Consider the following 21946-nt stretch of genomic DNA (forward strand, 5'->3'; position numbering starts at 1 on the left):
GAGAATAATGTTCTGGACTGATCTGGACAGGAAACCTACAGCTGAACGACAGTCATTGTGCTGATGATGTTTTGGGTTATCTGAGTCACACAAGTGGGCTCAATGCTCAATATGCAGCAAGTGTCACTGCAGCTCTGGAGGGAACATTAGAGAGATTATGCATTGTCTCCTGAGCAGCAGATGCTCATCTTTCTCCTGACACTGTAATGTACACTGAACCACTTGTTGCTCCCTAAAAAGTCCACACACACATCTTGAATTGCTGTGGGGCAAGATATCATCTCAGCATGTGAATTGGATGAATAGCTTTTACTCTGAGAATGAGACCGCCTCCTGAAAAATACTTTGTGGAGACTTGCAGGGTTTGAACGTGGATCAGATTAACAGGAATTCCTGATGTCTGGGGTCTCTCTGTAGCTGAAAGACTTTCCTCAGTGTGTGGTTGCTCTCTCAGGAATAGGTGGATGCTCACAGTGACTCAACTTGGATCAGGAGCAACCAGTCAAACTGTGGTTTGGCACGTATAACAGCGTGTTGCTTGATATTATTGGAAAATTAATGCGCACAGTATTGTAAGCTATTTAGTAAAACACGATTCTAACCGGCTTTACTGTGGTCTTTTGTTGTGAAGCTTATTTGGTGTTGATTCAGGGACAAAAAGCTTGAACGGTTAGTGGTCTAAACAAATCATTCAACATTTTAGGGTAAAACACTTATTTGCGTTTTTTTCCCCCTCGCCATTCCTCTCATGCCTGTGTGTTTCATATGTAGTTGGAGTCCGGGCAAGGTTAACCTTGAAAAGAATGGAAGCAGGGGGAAATGGCTAAAGTTTAAAAATACGCCTATACGCCTCTACAGTTAATCTAATTACACAAAGTACCTTGTTTGTCCAATCCACCCATAAACAGAAATGTTTAGACAACAATTTGTGGTTTTAGGGGGAGTTACATGCAGCAACTGTTTCTTAAGCAGCAGTTTTTACATTTATCACAATTTCTGGTAGCAACCAGTAAAGATTCCAGGAAGTTAGCTTATCATCCAAAACCAAGAAAATCCAGCACAAACAGAATTAAAGTGCGAATTGTTGTTTCAGTGTTTGTATGCATAAAAGAAACAAGATATTATGTGTTCATTAGTGAGATTTACAAGTGCTGGAGAGGTGAATTTTGCTACCTTATAGAGAGGCTAGCTGTTAGGCTATTAGCCTCTGTTTCAATCACAGTGCTAAGCTAAGGTAATAAGCTGCTAGCTGTAGGGCTATATAGCAATATAATAAATCAAATTATATAAGCTCAATAAATGGAGGCTTTTTAGTGTGTTTGCCAGTCAAGATGCACCAGATTTGGCGAATTGGAGGAATTGTAGAAATTGTGTAGTGAGATTAGTCAAAATCAAAATCAGCTGATAGACACAGGCTCTTCTCAGACTACAGAATTTCTCATTTAGTTGGAAACGAGTTTTCTGATATCCTGTTGTTCAGTAAAGAGATGACAAGCACGAAACAACCCAAACATGTTTCACAGTCGAAAACAATGATATAATACTGCCAGTAACAGCACTCTCAACAGACAAACACATCAGACAAAGCTGTCAAAAAAAGAGATCGACAAATGCCACAAAAAATTCTGATTATTACAAAAAAAAAAATTATCATATTTTGAAAGCAGATTGGCCCCTTCACATTATTCCCTGTGTATCTGTGCTGTCAGATCATGAGGCTGTTTGAAATAAATGGCACTCATGACCAGCATTCCAGTTACTGAAGGGTAAATACCACAGAACGTTGTATAATGTTTTCATTATATACCTTTTCATCTGATTATATGCTCTGGCTTTAGGAGAAAAAATGACTTCAGAGAAGAAGAGAGCTCAAATAATCTTTACCTTTAAATGAAACCAAATTACATTTGTAAGAACATCGACTTAAATCAATTTGGAAAGAAAAAAAAAAAACAAACCAGGAACAGAAACCACAACTCCTGCTGGATGTCATAAATGTTTTGCCTTAAGGATGTGAGTCACTTTTAAACGAGCCAGATTATCACATGCCTTGCCAAGCGAAGGGTTTTACCCATGGTCACGGTGCAAAAATCCCTTTCTGTAAGCAAAAAGAAAAAACAAAAAAAAAACTGTTTAGAATATCTCAGTCATCAGCATGTGAAAGGACAAGTGAGGGACAGACTGGATTGCTGTGACTGTGGAAAAAACACTTTAGAGTGTGCCGCCTGTGAACTGTCCCATTATAGTTCCATAATTCTTTTGCTTCCTCTATTTGACTTGGATGCCACAGAAAGAAAAAAAAAAAAAATCCAACCACACTGGTCGCTGAGGTCAAAAGTTTGCAGCACGTCTGACTGGGGATCAGCAAAAATAAGATCAATTTACTGAAGAATATTAATTCTTCAGTAAATTGCCTAATAATGTTATGTTAATGAGTCCACCGCACCTGGACAATCTACAGTGCATGAGTTCTTTAGTAATTCATCTTTCCAAAAGGCTGCAGCAGTTGCAAGTATTTTTTTTCATTTAATGACTAAATAATTACCTTTGCGAGACGAATGTTAAGTGCACTGAGGATACGTTTGACGGAGCACAGCAGTGAATGACCCGCCAACACATGGAGCCCTTCGAGTGAGTTAGTGTGTGGGCTGCTGTGTTGTAGCTACGGGCCAGCATCTCTACAACAACAGGCTCTCCAGTGAGTTCCTTTGGGTCGGAGCTGGCATGCAGTAGTTAATTAAGGTTACTGTTCATCAGTACTAAATATCTTGTTAAATTATGAATCAGCAGGCCCATGTGTTGTGTTTACTGCCACTGAAGGGGAATAAATCTTGTCCATCACTACATACATACGGTAACAATACTTGGTTTGGAGGGGAGAAATACTGAATATAAAAGTGACTGCTGCATTTAAAAGTAAAAGAAGTCAATAGGGCGTCTTTAAAATCTGTCTCCACAAAAAAGAGCATCCTAAAACACTGACATGATGTCACCATAAGAGGCCAAAACAGATGCTGACTTAACACAGTTTGCATTCAAGATGCTGAGTGTAAACCATGAAGTGATTTTTGAGGGGATGAGCTGCAACTAATTTAAGTATAAAATTGCTCGATTGCAGTTGCTATGTAATCATCATCATTATTGTGGGACTTCTAAAGCGTATTCTGGACAACAGGAATTCACAGGATGATATGTGAGTATACATGCAGAGGGGAGGACAGTAAATAATTCAAACAGTAAACTGAAAGACTTATAATATAGAATTATATAATAACTGGAATGCACTGAGCTTCAAAAGCAAACTTCCATGTTTCGAAACATGACAATTTTCACTGCAGCTGAACAAGACAGTGTTCACCATCTTTTGCACGAGGCATTAAAAGTTATATACCAAATGTGCTTGCCAACAGTTGCATTATCTGCCTTTTGGTTTTGCCTTGAACTTATAACTTGGCTTTAGTTCCCCCCCAAGATTTCACAGCAAATAACTTCTCAAAAGAGCTCTGTGGTTATCTCATTCTGCCAAACAGCTGTTTCATGGCCTCTTGGGATGAGTGAGAGAAGAGGTCCAGGATGGGAGAGATGATTCAAACTTAGAGAGGCACAGAGACGGGAAAACACAGAACAGAAGGAGCAGAGCAGAGAGACAGACAGACAGACAGACAGACAGACAGACAGACAGACAGAGGGACATGAAGAGAGAAGATTCAAACATGAGGGGTCATTCACACTTGCTTGATTGTGTCTGTGGCCAGAAGAGAGAGGAGGAGAGTGGGAGGAATAAAACAATTAACATGAACAGTACTCCCGGGAATGTCAGTTTCCTTGACAACAGCAGGCATAGCCAAACAAATAGGTCCTTTCATAACAATTCAAAACAAACAGAAATGTCTCCCCTATTCGCACCAAAGCATTGGTAAAAAGGAGCATAAATCATATTTTCTTTTTCATCAAAAACTCTTCGTTTAGCTTCTGTGCTTCAGATTTCAGGTGTACCTATCCAAAAGTGGACTGTGCACAGACAAAAAGCTAACAAACAACAAAAACTGATCTGTAGGGATATTAAGAAAACATCCACATGGAGTTTGGTTAGAAAACCTCAGGTAACTTTGGGTTCATGTGGAAATGTGAGAGCTGCAGAGGAGGATGAGAGGAGGAAGAGATGCTGGCACACTGTCCAGAGAGAGAGAGAGAGAGGTATGTCTGTGCGTGTTGATTGTAAATTTGTGTTGAGGGATGGGTGCGGTGTTCAGTTATTTGGACCGGTGTTTGATGAGCCAGCAGGTCCACCCTGTGTTCTGGCAAAGGTGCTGATCTATAATCAGTTGCAGGAGACCCTGAACAGGATTTGAATATTTCTAAAGCAATAGTTCAGCATCAGAGTTCACTCTCACTTCTGTAGAGTAAATGCAGTCTAAAGCTTAAGCCATTAGCTTAGCTTAGCATAAAGACTGGAAATGGAGGGAAACTGCTAACCGGGATCTGCCCAAAAGTAAACAAAATCACTTTAAAGCTCACTAATTAACACTTAACAAATGACTGTTCACCGTTTCACGCTAGATTATTTACCAAACTATTTCTAGGCCAGGCACAATAACTTCCTGAGGTCATCCCCAATTGCCTGTTGACTGCACAGCAGCCCTGTCTCCTTGAAATGATGTACATGTACAACTAATTTGCAACAGCAAACATGTTTAGAAGGGAAACGTGGTGCAGACCAGTAATGTTTTCAATTAAATTAATGAGGAAATGTTTTTAATTAAAATATGTTAAGTAGTAGTTTCATTGGTTCTCTAGAACATTTAACAGAGAAAAATCAATGTTTTACCAACCTTAATCAAAGTGCTTCTGTTGCCTAAATGTGTACCAAAGTCTGTACTCAAACAGTCATTTCTGTTGTTAGAGTTCTGCTCTTTCTAGTACAACACATGTGTATGTTTCATTCAATCAAATAAACATCGCTAAACATGATCTAAGCATCAATTGGGTTTCCCTCATAAATGTATTTGCTGTTGCAAATTAGTTGTACCTGAGAATCTGCTTCACAGTAAGGACAAGACTTAATATGTACATAATATGTGAATTAGTGAGCTTAAGAGGTGCTGGTAGGGGGACTTTATTACCTTTGGACAGAGCCAGGCCATCTGTTTCCTGTGTTTACACTAAGCTAAGCTAACTGGCTAGTGGGTCCAACTACCAACCAAACAGACATGAGAGTAATATTAATATTCTCATCTAACTCTCTGCAGGAGAGCCAATAAATTCATATTTCCCAAAAATGTTGAACTATTTGTACTAAAATCTCAGCTGTACATATATTCGGCAAGCTTGTCATTACAAAGTCATATGAACAATGTGATGCAGGACAGAGAGAGATGGGCGGAGGTTGAGTAACTGTTCAGCCATGCATGAGTCCCCACTTATCATGCACTCCCACCTCTCTTGTTCTTTCTTTCTTTCTGTCTGTCTTTCTGGTGGCAGTTAGGCCCAGTGAAATCATTACATGGCATAATATTTACCAAAAGCTTGCACATTTTCAGAATGGGTGGGTCAAGTGGAAACCAAACTTTCAACATTGGCATGAGAGCCACATTCTGCCCACTGAAGTAATTCCTCACAAGAAACAGTTACAGCAACGAGGAGGTCAGTCCTGAACATAAATGTCATATTTCAGCGAGAATAATCAGAGCTGCATGATGCGGAACGAGTGAGGGTTTCTGTTGTGAAATAAACTGCTTTCTCCCAACTGAACAGTCTTTGTGGTTAATGCCAAGAGTCACGAGGGTGACCGACCCAGCAAACCGACAGTGTGAAAGTTTGTGGTTGGGCAAAACATTGATGTATGCATGCTACATAATTATTTAATGAGTAGTTTGATGGCATTTGTGCATGTGTTTGTGTGGGACAGAGAGAGAGAGAGACAAAAAGATCGGGGAGGGGGGCTGGTCGTGTCGCACGATCTAAAGAATGAATGTTGGGTCAGTGTTTGGTCAGGTCACAGTATGTCTCAACACACACACACACACACACACACACAGCGACACACACCATCAGTTCCTTTTCCATCATCCTCTCCACACTCGCACACTTCCTGTCCCTACAATCTCAGTTTTGGACAGGTTGCACATGTCTCTGTCCAGCTGTTTTGGCCTGTCCTGTTCATAGCTGTAAACTCTGAGTGCCCCCTGACAAATACAGTTAGCAGCACTTTAGATAAATGACACATTGGAAAGGTTTTGTATGTTGATGTAATGACAATTCAGTTACAATCAAAATAAGTCGAATGGTTTATAAATGATTTACTTATTCCTCATATCTGTTTCTGTTATATCTGTTAGTTTTGGATTACAAAACCATTTTTAATAAAGGTCAGCGCTAAAACAATTTGTTAATTAAAGATTCATCTGTCAAACAGTCTCTTCTCTGTAAGTAAAACTTTGGGCTGTTTATTGTTTAGACACAGTAGGTAAACTAAATGTGTTAGCTTGGTCTCTGGGAACTTGCAAATTTTACAGACAAAACTATAAACAGATTAATCGATAAAGTAAGCATAAATTGCAGCTCTCATTAAAATCGAGTGATGACCCGCATCGGATTGAGGCTTTCCTACCGTTACAATTAAGCCTGAAATGCGCACGACGTTAAAAAGCAGCAAGTTTAAGCCAGCAGTGATGTGATGTGTCACATGACCGTGTCGGGGTCGGACGTACTCACTCTGAGCATCCGCGTCGGCAGATGTGATAACGTGAGCTCCAGACAGACGGAAGACCACCTCCTCCCGCCGCGCACCATGATCCAACTCTCGCCCAGCTGTCTGACGTCTCCAAACCGTCGCGGATTAAATCAAGTCGCCAGGTCTTGAGAGAAGCTGAGCTTAGAAGTTCACCTTTTTTTTTTTGAAGCGGGACTGTTGACCAGTTTGACTCCCATCGCGGGCTCTGCCTGTTCTGGTTTGAGGGGGGAGTTGTCCCCTCAGTGCTGAACCACAAGCTCACCTGTAGAAGTCAAATCATGCGCTCCCGGGCTGCGCTCCCCCGGTAAGTCACCTGGTGTTTGTCTTTGAGTAACGAAGGGACTGAGAAAAGTTAGAACATAATAATCGGGGGGAAATTTGTACAGGATGGATGAGAAAAAAAATTCTAAACGAAAACTACTGATGAACAATAATTTTACAGAATATTATTAGCAATTCTTCTTAAAATAATCCAAATATGCATTTTACTTAGTGTTTGCAAGATGCAGAGGTGCCATTCTAAACATGAGACTTGATTAAACCATTTCGCATGACTCCTCATGACAGTATTGTGCTCTGAGTCCTACACGTAAGGACAGGAAGAGAAAGACGAAGGCACGTGAGGGTTTAAGATACCAAACCAGGGCTTGCATCACCCTAAACTTATTTTTGTTGAGTCTCTGTTCTGTGCAACAAAATGTTATTTAGACACTTGTAGGCTCAAGGCCAGTCCCTCAGGCCACTTCAGGAATTTTCCATCAGACCCTATAAAGCCTGATCTTTGCCCTGTCTGTCATATTCGCAGCATTAAAAACAGTGCACAGCTGCCAAATTCCAGCGCAGATAAAAATTCTCCAAGTGGAAATGGCCTCGCTCAACTCCCATATTTGTAAATCCATGATGCTGGTTTTAGGAATGAGTATCATTTTTTTTTTTTTTTAATGCAAACAATAACAAGGACCCAGACATCCCGTCATGTTTATCAGAACCATTTGAGGTCTGCGGAGACGTGGGGCCTGACACCGGATTAGTCGAGCACCACAGTGAACCACGTTTCATCTTTTAAGTGAAGAAGGTAACCTGATCTGTCCTCCTGTACATCCACAGGTTTACCTCCCTCCTGTTTCTCCTCTTCCTTCCTCTTGTTATCTCCTCCTCCTCCGCCTCCCAGCCCCAGTGGGTTCTCCAGCGTGTCCCTGTGGTCCTCCCACAGCAGACGGAGGTCCGACCATCCCCTCACTTCCTGTCTCTGGCACGCTTGGATGTCAGCTCCCCCTGTGATCCAGAATGCCATAAGAGAGCCCCTCGTCCGAGTTACTGGGACCTGTGGGGCCTCCTGGCCTATGAGACACTCCACTCTGACGGTCAACTTACTGAAACCACTGTTGGGATCTATGGTTACAACCCCAGTTCAAACACAAGCCTGGCCTACTCCTCGGGGTCGTCTGGGAAGTCTGGACGAGCACACATCAGGAGAAAGCGACAGATCTTTGGACACGATGGGCGTTTTAGCATTGCTGGGCAGAACTTCCTGCTTAAATATCCATTCTCAGTGTCCGTCAAACTGTCTACCGGGTGCTCTGGTACGTTAGTGGGGGACCGTCATGTTCTCACAGCTGCTCACTGTGTTCATGATGGTAAAAACTATGTGAAAGGAGCCCAGAGGCTTCGGGTTGGGTTTTTGAAAACCAAGCAACGAGACTCACAGCCGTCTTCCTTTTACCCTGCCTCCAACTTCACCAACCATGTTGAAGGGGGCCCAGCTCCTTACGCCCCACCAACCAACGACAAAATGAAGTTCCAGTGGATCAGAGCCAAGCGCACCCATGTTCCCAAAGGATGGATTAAAGGGAATGCTAATGACATTGGGATGGACTATGACTATGCATTGCTTGAACTCAAGAAACCCCACAAACGCCGCCACATGAAGTTAGGAGTCAGTCCCCCGGCCCAGAGGCTGCCTGGTCGACGAGTCCACTTCTCAGGATTTGATAATGACCGTCCAGGCCAGCTGGTGTACCGGTTCTGTCGGGCCGGTGAGGAGACTCCAGACCTGCTGTACCAGCACTGTGATGCACAACCCGGGGCCAGCGGATCCGGAGTCTACGCCCGGATGTGGGATGGGCGGCGCCGGCGCTGGGAGCGGAAGGTGATAGGTGTGTTTTCTGGGCATCAGTGGGTGGAGCGACAAGGAGCGTCTCAGGAATTTAATGTAGCAGTGAGGATCACACCTCTCAAATATGCTCAGATCTGCTACTGGATAAAAGGAAACTTTGTGGACTGCAGAGAGGGTTGAGGAAAAGGTGGAGACGGAGGATGAGGACACAGGAGTGTAGCTGAAGAAACCACAGGACCACCACGTCCTCATACATCATACTGCAATACTGGGGCCACGAGAATCCAAACTTTTCACCCAACTACCTGTAGGACAGATGCAGCATCACTGTAAATAACAAAATTTGTTTGTTGCCCCCATGCAAATATCAGTAATGATACTAAATTATGTAAACAGGATGTGTTCATTTACTTTTGCTTAGTTTTGCATCTTCACTCACATTTCTGAACCGTGTAAAAGTTAGTGGTGTTCGTTTTAAGTGAGAAAATGTGGTTTCACAGAACAGAATCGGGTTCGTCTGCTCAGTATCAAGTTAACTAGAGCCGAGCAGACGTGGACTGATGTAGAAAAGATGATTTTGGAATACACGACTCATCACATTACAAGCTGCAGGACTGGAAAAAAAACAAAAACAAACAAAACAAATGGTTAAACTATGCATCATAGTCTTTCTTTTTTTTTCTTTTTTTTTTTTTTAAATTGTGCTAACACTAAAGATTGCACTGTTAAAATTCTTGAAGTTTTTCTACTGTAAATGACTTTTGTGGATGAATGTACAAATCAGCTACCAAAGATGCTGAGTTTCACTCCAAACTATCATGTATCTCCTGTCAGTGGGCACACTAGTTATGTAAAGGCATAATATACAGCTGAATCAATTGTTTTGGAATAACATGTAACTTGTGACACAGAATGATATTAAATGATTGCAGATAACTCTTGCCAAGGCTGCAGATTTGTCACATGAAGCACAATTTTGTTGCGTCTTATACTTTAATGCATAGCTCCCTCTGGTGGCCAACATAAAACACTGCAAGTGTCCGCAATGACAGTTGCGCCACCTTCTGCATATGCCTACATGAGCACTTTTTACTTTCTCCTTGTTTAACATTTGTGAAATTACATTATTTGTTTCAGAGATTGAAGAGCTGTGGTGAGCTGAATGAAATATATGCTTTGAAATAAGCAACTGTGTCCCATATTTCTTCTCCGTCTGCTCGTGCAACTATCACACACAACACAGTCAGTGTTGAAACACCGTTGGTTTTATTTCAGATGTCAAAAAGCATTTTCAGAGATGCTGTAGGGGAAACTGAATACTGAAAAAAGCCGAACTATGAGGACCAGCTCCTATGACTTCTCCAGCTCTGAGACATTCAACAACAGGTTCAACCAGTAGTCTGAAGCTCTCCTTTTACTGGGTGAAGTTTACAGTACACCCACAAGAAACTGAAATGTCAGTGGTGGTGCTCAGGGGAAGGATGGTGCTCCCAACTACAAATGCATGCCAGTTCAAATCTCCAGCAACATTCAGTTGAAAAATCTGCTACATTCAGGTGGAAACTGATGGAAAAAAAACAAAACAAAAAGCAAAAAAGATAAGCACCAAGGAGCTGACTTTAGAGCCAAGCTGGCAGACAAAGCAAAATAATGGGCACACGCGGTATTTGCTCATTATCAAAGATTTTTCACACTGAGGCACAGAGCAGCACCTGTGATCCAGATGTGCACACTGATTCATCTCTGATTCATCTTCATCTCATCATACTTTCCTCCACCTTGTTTACACTCAGCCTGAAACCTGGCCGAAGCTGTCACTGTGGAATTACTGAACAATGGACAGCTGATCAGTCCGACAACAGTAATTAATATTGCCCAGAAGTTATGCAGTGACTGCAGATTAGAGCCGGGGAAGGAGAAGAGGCTCATAAAGAGGAACGTAACTGAGATTATGAGGATGTTCAACAAGTGTGGCTCAACAGACAAGATGACAATGCAAGGCAGCCTGTTTGTAATGACATTCTGGTAACTGAGAATACGTGAAGGTAACACACACATCATCTTTCCTCGCCCCCGTTAAACCGTCTCCACTTTTTGATTTTTATCTCCCATGAAAACTTCATTAGAACACCCTCTGCTACCAAATCCATTAGGGAGCTTACCACTGCTAATGTATTTTCAGTTAGTGATATATTTGGGGCGGGGGGAGTGCTGGGACGTACCTACATAAATCTTTATTATTAGCCACATTTGTTCTGTTATCCACATCCTGTCTGCAAAGAGATGGACCTCATGTGATGTGGTCCTCAATCCCATTACGGTTTAAACATTCAGCCACAAAAATTTAATTAAATAAAGAGTGAGTGGGTGACCTTTAAGAAGACAAATTAATCCTGGAGTTTTTCAGCGTGATTCGACATCATTTTTTTAACTTTAAAAATCACCTGGTCACAGCAGCAGACCTTCAAACTGTGCACTTTTAAGTAACCACACCCAGGGTCAGTCGTGTTTTTTGACATTTTTAGGTGCGCTTTGAATGTCAGGACGCCAACTGTACCTCAATCCCTTCTCACTTGTGGACATGCTGGTGTACATTTGTAAAAGCTGGTGCTGTAACTGCCTTCCAAATGGCCGATGAGGGGAAACAAGCAGATACAGTAATAAAGTGAATGAGTAGAACAGGCAGTGGACGAGAGTACCTAAAGGGTTTTTCCCCACAGACTGATCTGCAAGTCAGTTTGGAGGAAAGTATTATTTCACTTAACAGTAAAAATTCAAGCTGAGGCTCTGCGTAAAGCATAAGTTCAAAATTTTGGGAAAAGCACTTGCTTTCCGGCAGCAAGTAACATGTGACTACACCACTCTCGTGTCTTTTCATTAAATATGAAGCTACCTCAGACAGCCGGTTAGCTTAACTGGTAACAAGAGGGACCAGCTAGCCTGGCTCTGCCCATTGGTTTAAAATAAAATAAATTTGTCAACCTCTGAAGTTCCTGAATTGGCATGTTACCTCTCCTTTGTTTTAGTCGCAGCTACCGTTCATTTTGCAGGAAGCAATATGCCAGACCATTTCCACTGGCCGGGCACAGTAACTTACTGCAGTCTCAGTGGCTGTCTGGCGACGGCACAGAACCACATAGCAGTCCAACCTACAACCCCCTGTAAAATGGCAAGCTGTCATTTTTGTTTGAATAAACAAAGGAGACCTAACATATTAATTAGTGAGTTTTGGAGGTGGTGGCAGGTAGATTTTTCAGCGTTAGACAGAACTAGGCTAGGCTTGGTACAGTCACTGTGCTAATGTTAAGCTGACTGTCCAAGTGCTGTGGCCTCCTTCCTATCTTCTCATTCAACTCTCCACATGAAAGCCAATAAGCGCACTCCCCAAAATGCTGAACTTTATCTTAAAAATCAACAGTGAAAACACTCTGAGCAGCAACCGTGTCCGCACCCTGCTGATGTTACCTCAAAGACCTGCACCAGTCTCACCAGCCTCAGAGCTGAAGAACAACAGTTCAATCAGGAATCTCAGGAAACTCCTTCCACTGCTCTGAACCCCTCGTCTGGTTGAAGTGACTGTCAGAAGCCAAGTCCGCTCCGTGATTGGCCACCTGCACTTAAAATATCTTTGGTGAAAGTTACCTCCTGGCATTCCCTGACTTCCCTGTCGCCTAGCAACAACATAACACAACATGACGATGTCGTCGGCGGGTAATGCCCGGTGTAACTTTAAACAGTATACAAAATAAAAATATATTTTTTTAAATAGGTATATAAACATTGCATTAAAAATAGAACCGTATCAAAACACGATTATGAGTTCACAGTCTGTCCCTTAACCTCCAAGCGTTAGCACTAAATCCACCCCTCCACTCTTTCTACCAGACTTCCAGCCTTCTCCACATCCAGAGCTCGCAGCTGAGCTCTCACTGTGAAGAGCCTTTACTGCGACTTGAGCCCCAAACTGCTGGAGGACAGAGGGTAGGAGTAGGCTTTTCCCAGCACAATGCGGTCTCGGAGCAGTTTAAAAAGGACATAGTAGTTGCAGCAGAGAATAAGGCCCAGAGACAAAGTGTGGTTCCAGCGCTCAGAACGCAGCAGAGAGTATAACTGGTACAAAACCACACTGGACTCAATCCAGATCAGCAGGTTCAGGATCCGCAATGGCTTGTGGAACAGGAACTGAAGAGGAAAATCAAAGAACAAATGTAATTACAGACCATATAGATGATCAAAGACACAAAAAGTTGACATGTAGAACATGGACACAATAAAATGAACATCTGAACCATGTAATGCAGAATTATACAGCCTGCCACTGTAATCAGTCTGTGTGAACGCATTGGGTTAAACCTCAGGATCTGGTCTGGAAAAGCAGTCAGACACGGAGAGCTGAGGCTCTATGGTATTATATTGATAGATTAATCAGTTGATCAACAGGAAACCATAGGCAACCATTTAAACAATTACCGTCTAAGTAATTTTTAAAACAAAAACATCGACCACTGACAATGGTGTCAGTTTCTCTCCAATGTGACGATTTTCAGCTTGCAAACTGAATATCTCGAGGTGTTGGACTATGAGACGAAAAAAGATGCCACCTTGGATTGAGATGGACATTTTTAACTGTTTCATGACATTTTATAGACTAAATTATCAATTTAAAAAAAAGCTAACGTGCAGATAACGAAAATAATCATTATTGCAGCACTATATTAAATTGCTCTCATTGTTCAATATGTAAATTTAAACCAACATGGCTGTGTACTGGCAAGAAGTTTGTCTATATGCTAATATAATACAGGGATTATAATTCAATACACTGCACTATGGTACAATACTGTAAACACGTATATTGTTTCAAAAGGTGGTGTTTACCCTACGTATTGATGTTTTCTTACACTGTTACTACGGGGTAAAACTTTTCACCACCTGTAAAGGCACAAAACTGCTTCTCCCCGCATCTCAATGCATCGTCAAGCTTTTAGATGATGTCGCCGTAAGGATGCTTTACACTTGAGGGGTTAACAGGGACAATCAATCATTCATTATCGAATATGGGAGATCCCTTTGTGTATGAGTGTTAGCAGTTTGTCCACTCTTTGAGCATTCACTATGGTGTACGGTTCATTATTGCTATTTTAGAAAGCACAAAAACTCACATAAAATCTTGCATGGGACACATCGGAGGGCAGAGCGACATTATAGGGTCCGACTGCCTTATAAAGACATCTACTGTGTCGTACCAACACCCCCTGAGGCCAAATAGTACTTTCTGACCACCTGCAAAACATATCAAAATCACAGTTAATGGCAGACCATTAGCAGAGTCATTTTTTAAATTTCTGCGTGTTCACATAGGGCCACTCACACATGCTGTGGTGCGTTGCTGTACGAGCCGTGCTCCAGTTTCTGCCAGCGGCCCAGGTGAGCCGCCGAGCGATGGAGCAGGTCGCAGTAGCTGGGGGGCAGCAGCTGACTCATCAGCATCACAAATGCATTGATCCACACCATGATCAGGTGCTCACAGGACCAGCGCATGTCATAGTACTGAGTGCTCTATGGAAATGGAAGTACTGCATTAGAGACAGATAAACTCTTCTAAAAGTTAACAAGAATATAAGCAACACTGTGGGCAAACTGGGAGCTACTGAAGCATCAACCATAAGAAAAGGGGAAAAAAGAAAAGTCACTGATACCAACCTTGACAAAGCAGAGGGGCAGAAAGGCTACGTAGTAAGCACTGAACAGGGAGTTGAACAGCACTTCCTTGATTCGCCGGTTGAAGTCGCTCTTCAGCTCCTCTACCTCTGCTCGAATCAACTCTGGCGTGTGTGCGTGAGTGTGTGGTGGGCAGGTGTGAATTGGCATGTGTGGGGGGCTGGAAAACTGCTCTCTGAGGTTCTCCCGTAACAGGAAGAGGAAGTCGCGTGGGCGAAAGAAAGGGGTCTCCGTGAGTTCAGTCTGCTGGTGGTCGGCTGGGTATTCGCAGTCAGCTGGTGCTGTTTGGCTTTTGGCTCCCTCCTGATGGAAACAGCAAAGTGGGACGTACACACCGAAACTGGCACGGAAGGAGGGAGGTGAGCGAACAAGGACAAGAGAATAGAGCAACGGGTTTTAGTTTCTAATGATGGCAGGATGAAAAAATGTACGATGTGAAAACGTCATGCATATTTAAAATGGTGCAACACATTAAAAAAGACAAACAAACAATAGCAACAAGCCCACTACAGAAATAATTGTGCGGTTTGAGATAAATTAAAGGAATTTATTTCTAAGTTAATAAGATCAGGCTTTGCTTCCACCAGCCGCGTCATGTTTTGTGTATGAAAGCAAAGTTTTGTATCGGATTCACTCCTTGACCTCTGGCACATAAACAGAATCAAAACACAAAGAACTCAGACTGAAATTAAGTTTTTTCGTGATTTCTTCAGACTCGGATGCTGCAGTAACTAGAAAAACTGAAAACACATAACACATAAGGTGCTGTGCTGACTCCATTTCTGGCTTTAAAATAATCAAAGATAAAGAACAAAGACAATCTGGGTCAGGTGTTAATATGAATATGGTTCATGTGGACACTTACATTTCAACCAGTTAGCACTTTGCCTCCTCCATACATGTGGGTACTGTGTATACAGGCCAGTTAAACCATCACTATGCTTCAAACAAAGTGCTTACTGGTTCGCCAAATCTGACATTTTCCTTTCAAAATCGACAATACATCACTGCACAGTGTGCAGCGTACAGAGGAGAGAAAGTACGCAGAGACTGAACTTCACGCAACTGCTTCAGTTTGTGTGTGAACAACTGAATGCGTTCGAGGAGAGAAAGTGTGCACTGTTTTCTTCATCGGTTTGATTCTTTGCGTCAGGCCCCTCAAGCCTATTCACCCCTCCTCCAGTCTTGGCCTTTCAGAACAGGCGTAAACGCTCTTGCTTTGATAAATGGTCACATGGCCCAGTGTGCACAAGCACATCCTGGGATTTTGACTGTCGGTGTTGAGTGGTATTAAAGACTCACGGGTATCCCAGGAAGAGCAGGTTGAGCACAGAGTGGTTCTTGCAGAGGTTGACCAGCGTCCAGCAGAGCACCCAGCCACACATGGTCAGCAGGCTGAGCCGAGCTGCGATCAGAACCACATAGCGGAGCAGTGATCCGCCGCTGCTCTGAGACACCTGGACGAGACACGACAGAATGGGCTCACAGCTAACACACACACCACAGGGTTCTGTGTGTATTGATTCAAGGATTCAAGGAGCTTTATTGTCATTTCACACACGTAGAACATGAGTGGAACGAAATTAGTTTCCCCGGTCCCGGTATAAGCCCAATTGCCTAACAAAATAAATATAAATATAAACAACGCTATATAATATAAAAACAGTAGAGATGTGTTAGCTGCATATACATGTCTATGTGTTTACCTCTGAAACAATTGTCCAAACAAGCCTCCTGGCCAACATGACTGTGATGAAGATAGCCAGGTGGTAGTCCATTAGATGAAAGTTCTGCAGGAACAAAGCAGATTTCCATGAAGACTTTTTTTTTTTGTTTTAAATAGTACATATTAAGTTAAAACCGATCCTGCCTGACAAATACCTGTCATATTATGAGCTCTAAGTACAAAACATTGTTTGTGTATGCAGTGACAGTGAGAAAACCTGCACAACCTGACACTTTTGCCAAACATCCTTTAGCGTAAGGTTCATTTATTTTGGCCAATTTGAAATTCAACTCAAAAAAACAAAAAAACTACAGAGTTTTTTTTTGTAACCAAAGATTTTCCCTCTCATTTAAAAGTTGTACTTCTAACTGTAAGAACATACTGTTCATTACAGGTCTCAACCACTGCATAGAATTTGTTTCCAATTAAAAAAGTAGAGCTAAGACTTAAAGTGAAAAAAAAAAAATTCTGCAGATTATGCAGCAGTAACTAAAAGTGAGTGTATATACTCTGTAATATGTTTATGTTCAACAAAAAGCATGTGCCTATTTTCCTATTTTTTTTTATATCAAGTGTTTAAGCTCCAGATTAGTGTGGTTAGCAACTTGGGGTTTTTCATTTTTAAAGTTAGGGCTGCCAGAAACAAGACAGCTGGTTGTGGTTGTGTGTGTGTGTGTGTGTGTGTGTGTGTGTGTTTGTGCTTACAAGTGAGGTAGAGGCAGCAGGGTGGCTGTATGGGTACCACCAGACCGTCCTGTAGATGTTTATGTACTGGACAAACAAGGCCACCAGCAAATAAAGAAAGAGCAGGAACTCAAATAGTAGACTGCTGTCCAACGGTAGCTCGGGGATCCTCGAGTGACGGACAGGCTCCGGCGTGATGAGGGCCGACAGAGGGGGGGCGGACAGACCCACCGAGTTACTGCTCCTGAGAGAAGACACAGTCAACACAAGCGCTCACACACAGATATTTATCTGTGATGCAGATCACACACCTCCAGCAAGATGTTTGGAATAAAAAAGATAAAAACCTTCACACAACAAAAGCTTCTAATGCTTAAACCCTAACCATAAGAAAGGGGAAAAATAATACGTTGTGGCTCTGCATAAAATCATGGATCGGCAGGATAAAAGTTTGCATGAAAAACACAAGTCATCTGAGTGGCAGACTGCCTGAACTAACTTGGCCTCATTAGTCATTTCTTCATTTACACGTCAAGCAATTGTGAAAAATCAAACGTGACATCTTCAAATGTCTTGTTTTGAGAAACAAGACAACTGAACTCAAAACGTTCAGTTTACGGTGATATGAAGTGGAAATTAATATGAGAAGCTGAACAAGACAAGGTCTGGTATTTTATTTTCCTGGGAAATGACTGAAACAACAATTAATTACTACAGATAATATTTTCTTCAATTATTCAACTAATATTTAAGCTGCAGTTTGAATTACCAAAGTGAGGTAAGTTAAGGTTAATTTAAGTGCTAAGATTTCCTAATGCTACATGTTCTTGAGTCAAACTTGCACCATAGTGGGACAACAATGAGCATTAAAGACTTACTGCCACAAGATCTACAGTGCAAAACAGAGGCTGGTCCACAAACTGCTCACAGTGTGTTATTACGAAAAAGCCTTTAAATTCATTCGCACCTGTTCCTGAGGCCTGTACCATTGCCGAGGTTGCCCCCAACCAGTGTCTGCAGGGACGGCAGAGCAGAGCGACTTAGCTGCTGTCTGCTGGGACCCCTGCGACCCCCTGGCATGGTCGCCCGTTACCGTGGCAACCACGGACGCCGCCCACCAACCAACAGCCGCGGGGACTCCTCTCGTTCTCCTTAATGAGCCACCATGTACAGCCAGGCCACTGCAAAGGGAAACCAAAAGACAGAGTCAGAACAGGAAAAGTAAACTGATTAGAATTTTCAAAAAAAAAAACCTGAGGCTTAATCAATATTAGAAAAGACAACACAGTTCCCTGCAGCCAAACTGTATAATTAAATAACAAGGTATTTACTTTACATCACATATACAGTAAGTAAACAGCAGCTATGTTAATTAGAGGAAGAATTACTAGACACGTGCTGGTTCGCAGTTTTGTTTTGTTTTTCTGCGTTCTACTGGTTTAATTCTTTACACTTGTTTTACTGTCTCCATCAAGTTTGTCAATCAGCATTGCAGCAAAATGCTGCGTTATCAATGGCCATCTGAAATACCACAACCCACCAGCCAACGCTGATGTTAAATAAAGATAAAGCCACAGCACCTGTGAAATAACCGAAAAAGCTCGAACTGGCTGTGGTTTGGTTATTTCTTCCAGCATGACAATCTGCTTCACTTTGAAATACACAAACACATTCCTGTTCGTCCACTGGGCTTTAAAGAAGCGAAAGGACGTCAGTTCTGTTGGACTCAACACCCAGTCATTTGACTGTTTGGTGCCGATTTTATCAGGCCTTATCAAACCTACTTTGAATGAAGGACACGACAGGTTATCATGACATAAACCAGCAGCACTTATCAGCCCTCTCCAACCTGACAGAGTTTCCCCACGGAAACGATTTAACGGGGGGTGGAGGGGGGGGTCCATCCATATCCAGGTGTGTCATGATTTAAGTGAATTAAAGTGAATTTTTACAAAGAAGACCAGCTTACTCAACTTACTCATTTGATAATAGCCACATCAAATATATGGCAAATGTAGCACGAAACAGACCCTTACTTCAATGTCTCATTTCAATAAAATAAAGTAAGTTGGGACGTTAACTGAGGTTGTGTTTGTTTTAATATTAATTAGAAATATTTAGTAATTAGAAATACTTGCTACGACACTAAACTGACTTAAGAGTTTTGCGCAGTTGATCGGACAATTTTAAGTGTTTTGCATTAGTCTGAGAGGTGTTGCTAATATTTATTCTAACCTTGCTGATATAAATGGTGTAAAAATATTAGACACACACACCTCTCGGCATAACGCAACGTAACTCTCCCTCTTATTGATCATACAGTTGAATCAACACCTCTTTGAAACAGTTTCAACATAAACCAAACATTACAACCTCCATGAAGGATTTATTGCAGGGCTGAATTATGCTGCATTAGTTTTAGCTAGATGTGCCTAATAAAATGGCAGCTGAGTGCGATTATATCGACTCGAAGTAACTGGCTATCCTGTGTAGGTTTCACTTCATGGAGGCAGTTTCACCAGTGCCACCAGATCAGAGAACCAACCAAAAGCCTTCCTGGTTCCTCCCATCACTGCTTAACAAACCAAAATGGAGCTGTCGCCAATCTCCAACTTCTCAAAGCATCGGACCCAGTTCACAGTGGCTCTTCAGCTAAACAATACTGACACACCAAAACGAAACGCAGCCACAAATAACAGTGTCATTGATTACACCCGAGCTTATGCTACTACATGTCAAACTAGTTGTTTTACCAGCTAGCTCTGACTCGGTGTCAGACAGATACTTCACACTGACAGTCGTATAAAAACTAATAGTCCAAATATGGAAGGTTGCATTAAGGTCAGAATTTAATGCAAAAATTATGGTCAGTGTTAGTTTTATTTACTGTTAACACTGACAACGTTTTGCAGAAATGCGCAGAGTTGGCCTGAAAAGGCCCATATTGAACGCAACAAGGGAGGCAAAACTCAGCTTGTTTCAGTGCTTAAGCCAATGATTGCATTTCACTGCTGAGGGACATTTTCGTGTTTATTTGATATTACGTAAAAGAGAATCTGGAAAGGTGGGGAAAGAGAAGGAGGGGATGAGATAACAAAGCCCGATCTGAAACAAGGACACTGCGTGGTAACAACTTTGATAACAGACTCCTCACAGTCGAGGAAACGTGAACGCGGTTTCAGGTTCAAGCAGCTCCAAAGTCATAATTTGAAGATCATTTCTGTTTTCTGTCATTGTTGATGACACACTACTTCAAGATATTCAGGTTACTATCATATGTGACGATGATATGTAAGATGAGAGAAACTCAAACAAAAAATTTGGTTGAAAAGTGACTTAAATAATTTGTTGATGATGCTGACTGACTAACTGATAAACCCAAAGACAGAAAGACACATCCCTGCTGCAGACTGCTATAGCTATCGCAGGAAATGTAGTTATGACACAAGGTGGCCCCCAGGAACATTCAACTGCAGTTGATTTGATAAGTCAATGACAGAGCAAAAACACCCACATGTTTCACACTTTTCTTGTTCCAGCTTCTCAAATGTGAGAATTGGCTCCTGGTCTTAGTCTTACATTACAGTAAATTGGATATTTTAGATATATATTCTGGAAATTAATTCCACAATCAACCACACCACAAAATATACTGTACAATGTATCTTATCATCACTGGTCAGCGGGTTAAAAAAAACAAGTAATGTGGAAAAGTATGGAGATGATACTACGCCACAATCTGCCTTCAGTGTGTGAAGCCACAGTATTAACATTAAAACAATAAAAAAAAAAAGTGTTGAACAGGAAACAGCCGTTAAAACACACACACACACACAAATTGCAGTTGAAAGTCAAGAGTGAAAACAGGAACTGTCAGATAGAGAAATTAACTGCAGTGGAGAAATTGCGGGATAGTATTTTGTCATTATTGTGGAAGTGCAAATTGTTTATAACATTCACTTCACCACAATTCCTATTTAAAAGTGCTCCTACAAAGCGACCAAGAAGCGGGGGGAAAATGGTGTTTCAAAAATCTAGCAGTTTAAACCTGGTGTGTTTGTTTGACTGTGCTGACTTTTCTTTGGGGAACACTTTGTTTGGAGGTGGGTCTTCAGTGTTGCCAGAGACTTGCTAAGACATGCACCAAAGCTGCCTGTCTGAATCATGACACAGGGCAGCGCTGTCACTTTGTCCACCGCGGAAACATGGGAGCACGCTTGAACAAAGACGTTAAAAAGAGTATTGTGTAAGCTCGTAGCTAGCTGGTTAAGTCGCAGAATCAAAGCCAGACGGTTTAAACAGCTCCTTAAAGTAGCACAGTTTACTCACACAACATCGACAACATACGGTGGGGTGAAGTGAACAAGGATGCATCAGTCAGTTGTGTGGCTTCCAGCCTGGCGAGTCCAGAGAGCACCGAGCATTTCTACGCCTTCCAGCCTCAATATACCCGGCTGCACTGATGCGGCCACGGGCTTCGACGGAACCGGCAACGCTGGGTGGACGCTTTGTCTCCGGTTCAAAACACTAGACGGCTTTAAAAGTTAGCTCTGGGCTTCAGGAGGAACAGTGTAAGTGCGTTGCACAGAGACCGACGTGGCAAACCCGCACCTCCTCTCGCTACGACGTCATCAGAGCGCGACAGAAATAGCTCTGCACAGTCGCAGTTTGATCAAACAAACGGCTGGTCTGAAGTCAGTGGTGTTGCCGTCATCTTTCGATTTTAATAATTGTATGAATTATTCAATTTTTTTTTACGAGTACATTTTTAAATAACCCAGCGATCATTGTAGCGCCCTTATTTTAACCAAAGCAATGCAGCATCTGAGGGTTTTCCATACCAGTCCGGCAGTAAAGTTTTCATTAAGGTTATTTTTTTTGTTTGAACCAGTTTTAGACAGGTGTTGACTGCTGAACTTTGTGGCCATTTAAGAGATTTTAATATTATAATAATAATGACAATAAT

General features: G+C 42.0%; 2 protein-coding genes across 3 annotated transcripts; one reads left to right on the forward strand and one right to left on the reverse strand.

The window, feature by feature from the left end:
* The first annotated feature begins 6751 nt into the window (after nucleotides 1–6751).
* LOC124060575 (serine protease 23-like) lies at nucleotides 6752–9790 on the forward strand. Its single transcript, XM_046391691.1, has 2 exons — nucleotides 6752–7037; nucleotides 7841–9790. Exons 1-2 carry the CDS (start codon nucleotides 7012–7014, stop codon nucleotides 9027–9029), a joined length of 1215 nt encoding a protein of 404 aa, XP_046247647.1. The 5' UTR covers nucleotides 6752–7011; the 3' UTR covers nucleotides 9030–9790.
* A 304-nt stretch (nucleotides 9791–10094) lies between these two features.
* Nucleotides 10095–21622, reverse strand: tmem39a (transmembrane protein 39A). Of its 2 annotated transcripts, none has more exons than XM_046391682.1 (9): nucleotides 21328–21622; nucleotides 17948–18161; nucleotides 17002–17224; nucleotides 16277–16360; nucleotides 15873–16027; nucleotides 14553–14910; nucleotides 14221–14408; nucleotides 14012–14132; nucleotides 10095–13031 (listed from the first exon to the last, which is right to left on the reverse strand). In XM_046391682.1, the coding sequence occupies exons 2-9, from the start codon at nucleotides 18058–18060 to the stop codon at nucleotides 12792–12794; spliced, it is 1482 nt and encodes a 493-aa protein (XP_046247638.1). In that variant the 5' UTR covers nucleotides 18061–18161; nucleotides 21328–21622; the 3' UTR covers nucleotides 10095–12791. The 2 variants fall into 2 exon arrangements, with proteins under 2 accessions (XP_046247638.1, XP_046247630.1); XM_046391674.1 differs by having other exon boundaries at nucleotides 21310–21622.
* Between the last annotated feature and the right edge of the window lie 324 nt (nucleotides 21623–21946).

Source organism: Scatophagus argus, chromosome 1 (assembly GCF_020382885.2).
Source record: "Scatophagus argus isolate fScaArg1 chromosome 1, fScaArg1.pri, whole genome shotgun sequence".
Lineage (NCBI taxonomy): Eukaryota > Metazoa > Chordata > Actinopteri > Scatophagidae > Scatophagus > Scatophagus argus.

What these genes read in the sequence shown, in the direction of transcription:
- tmem39a (XM_046391682.1), bottom strand. Translation starts at nt 18,060, where the DNA reads ATGCCAGGGGGTCGCAGGGGTCCCAGCAGACAGCAGCTAAGTCGCTCT. An exon ending in CTGCTGCCTCTACCTCACTT is followed by an intron (nt 16,361 to 17,001) that starts GTAAGCACAAAC and finishes TTGTTCCTGCAG; the next exon opens with AACTTTCATCTAATGGACTA. An exon ending in TGCCCCTCTGCTTTGTCAAG is followed by an intron (nt 14,409 to 14,552) that starts GTTGGTATCAGT and finishes CCATTTCCATAG; the next exon opens with AGCACTCAGTACTATGACAT.
- LOC124060575 (XM_046391691.1), top strand. Translation starts at nt 7,012, where the DNA reads ATGCGCTCCCGGGCTGCGCTCCCCCG. An exon ending in TCCCGGGCTGCGCTCCCCCG is followed by an intron (nt 7,038 to 7,840) that starts GTAAGTCACCTG and finishes GTACATCCACAG; the next exon opens with GTTTACCTCCCTCCTGTTTC.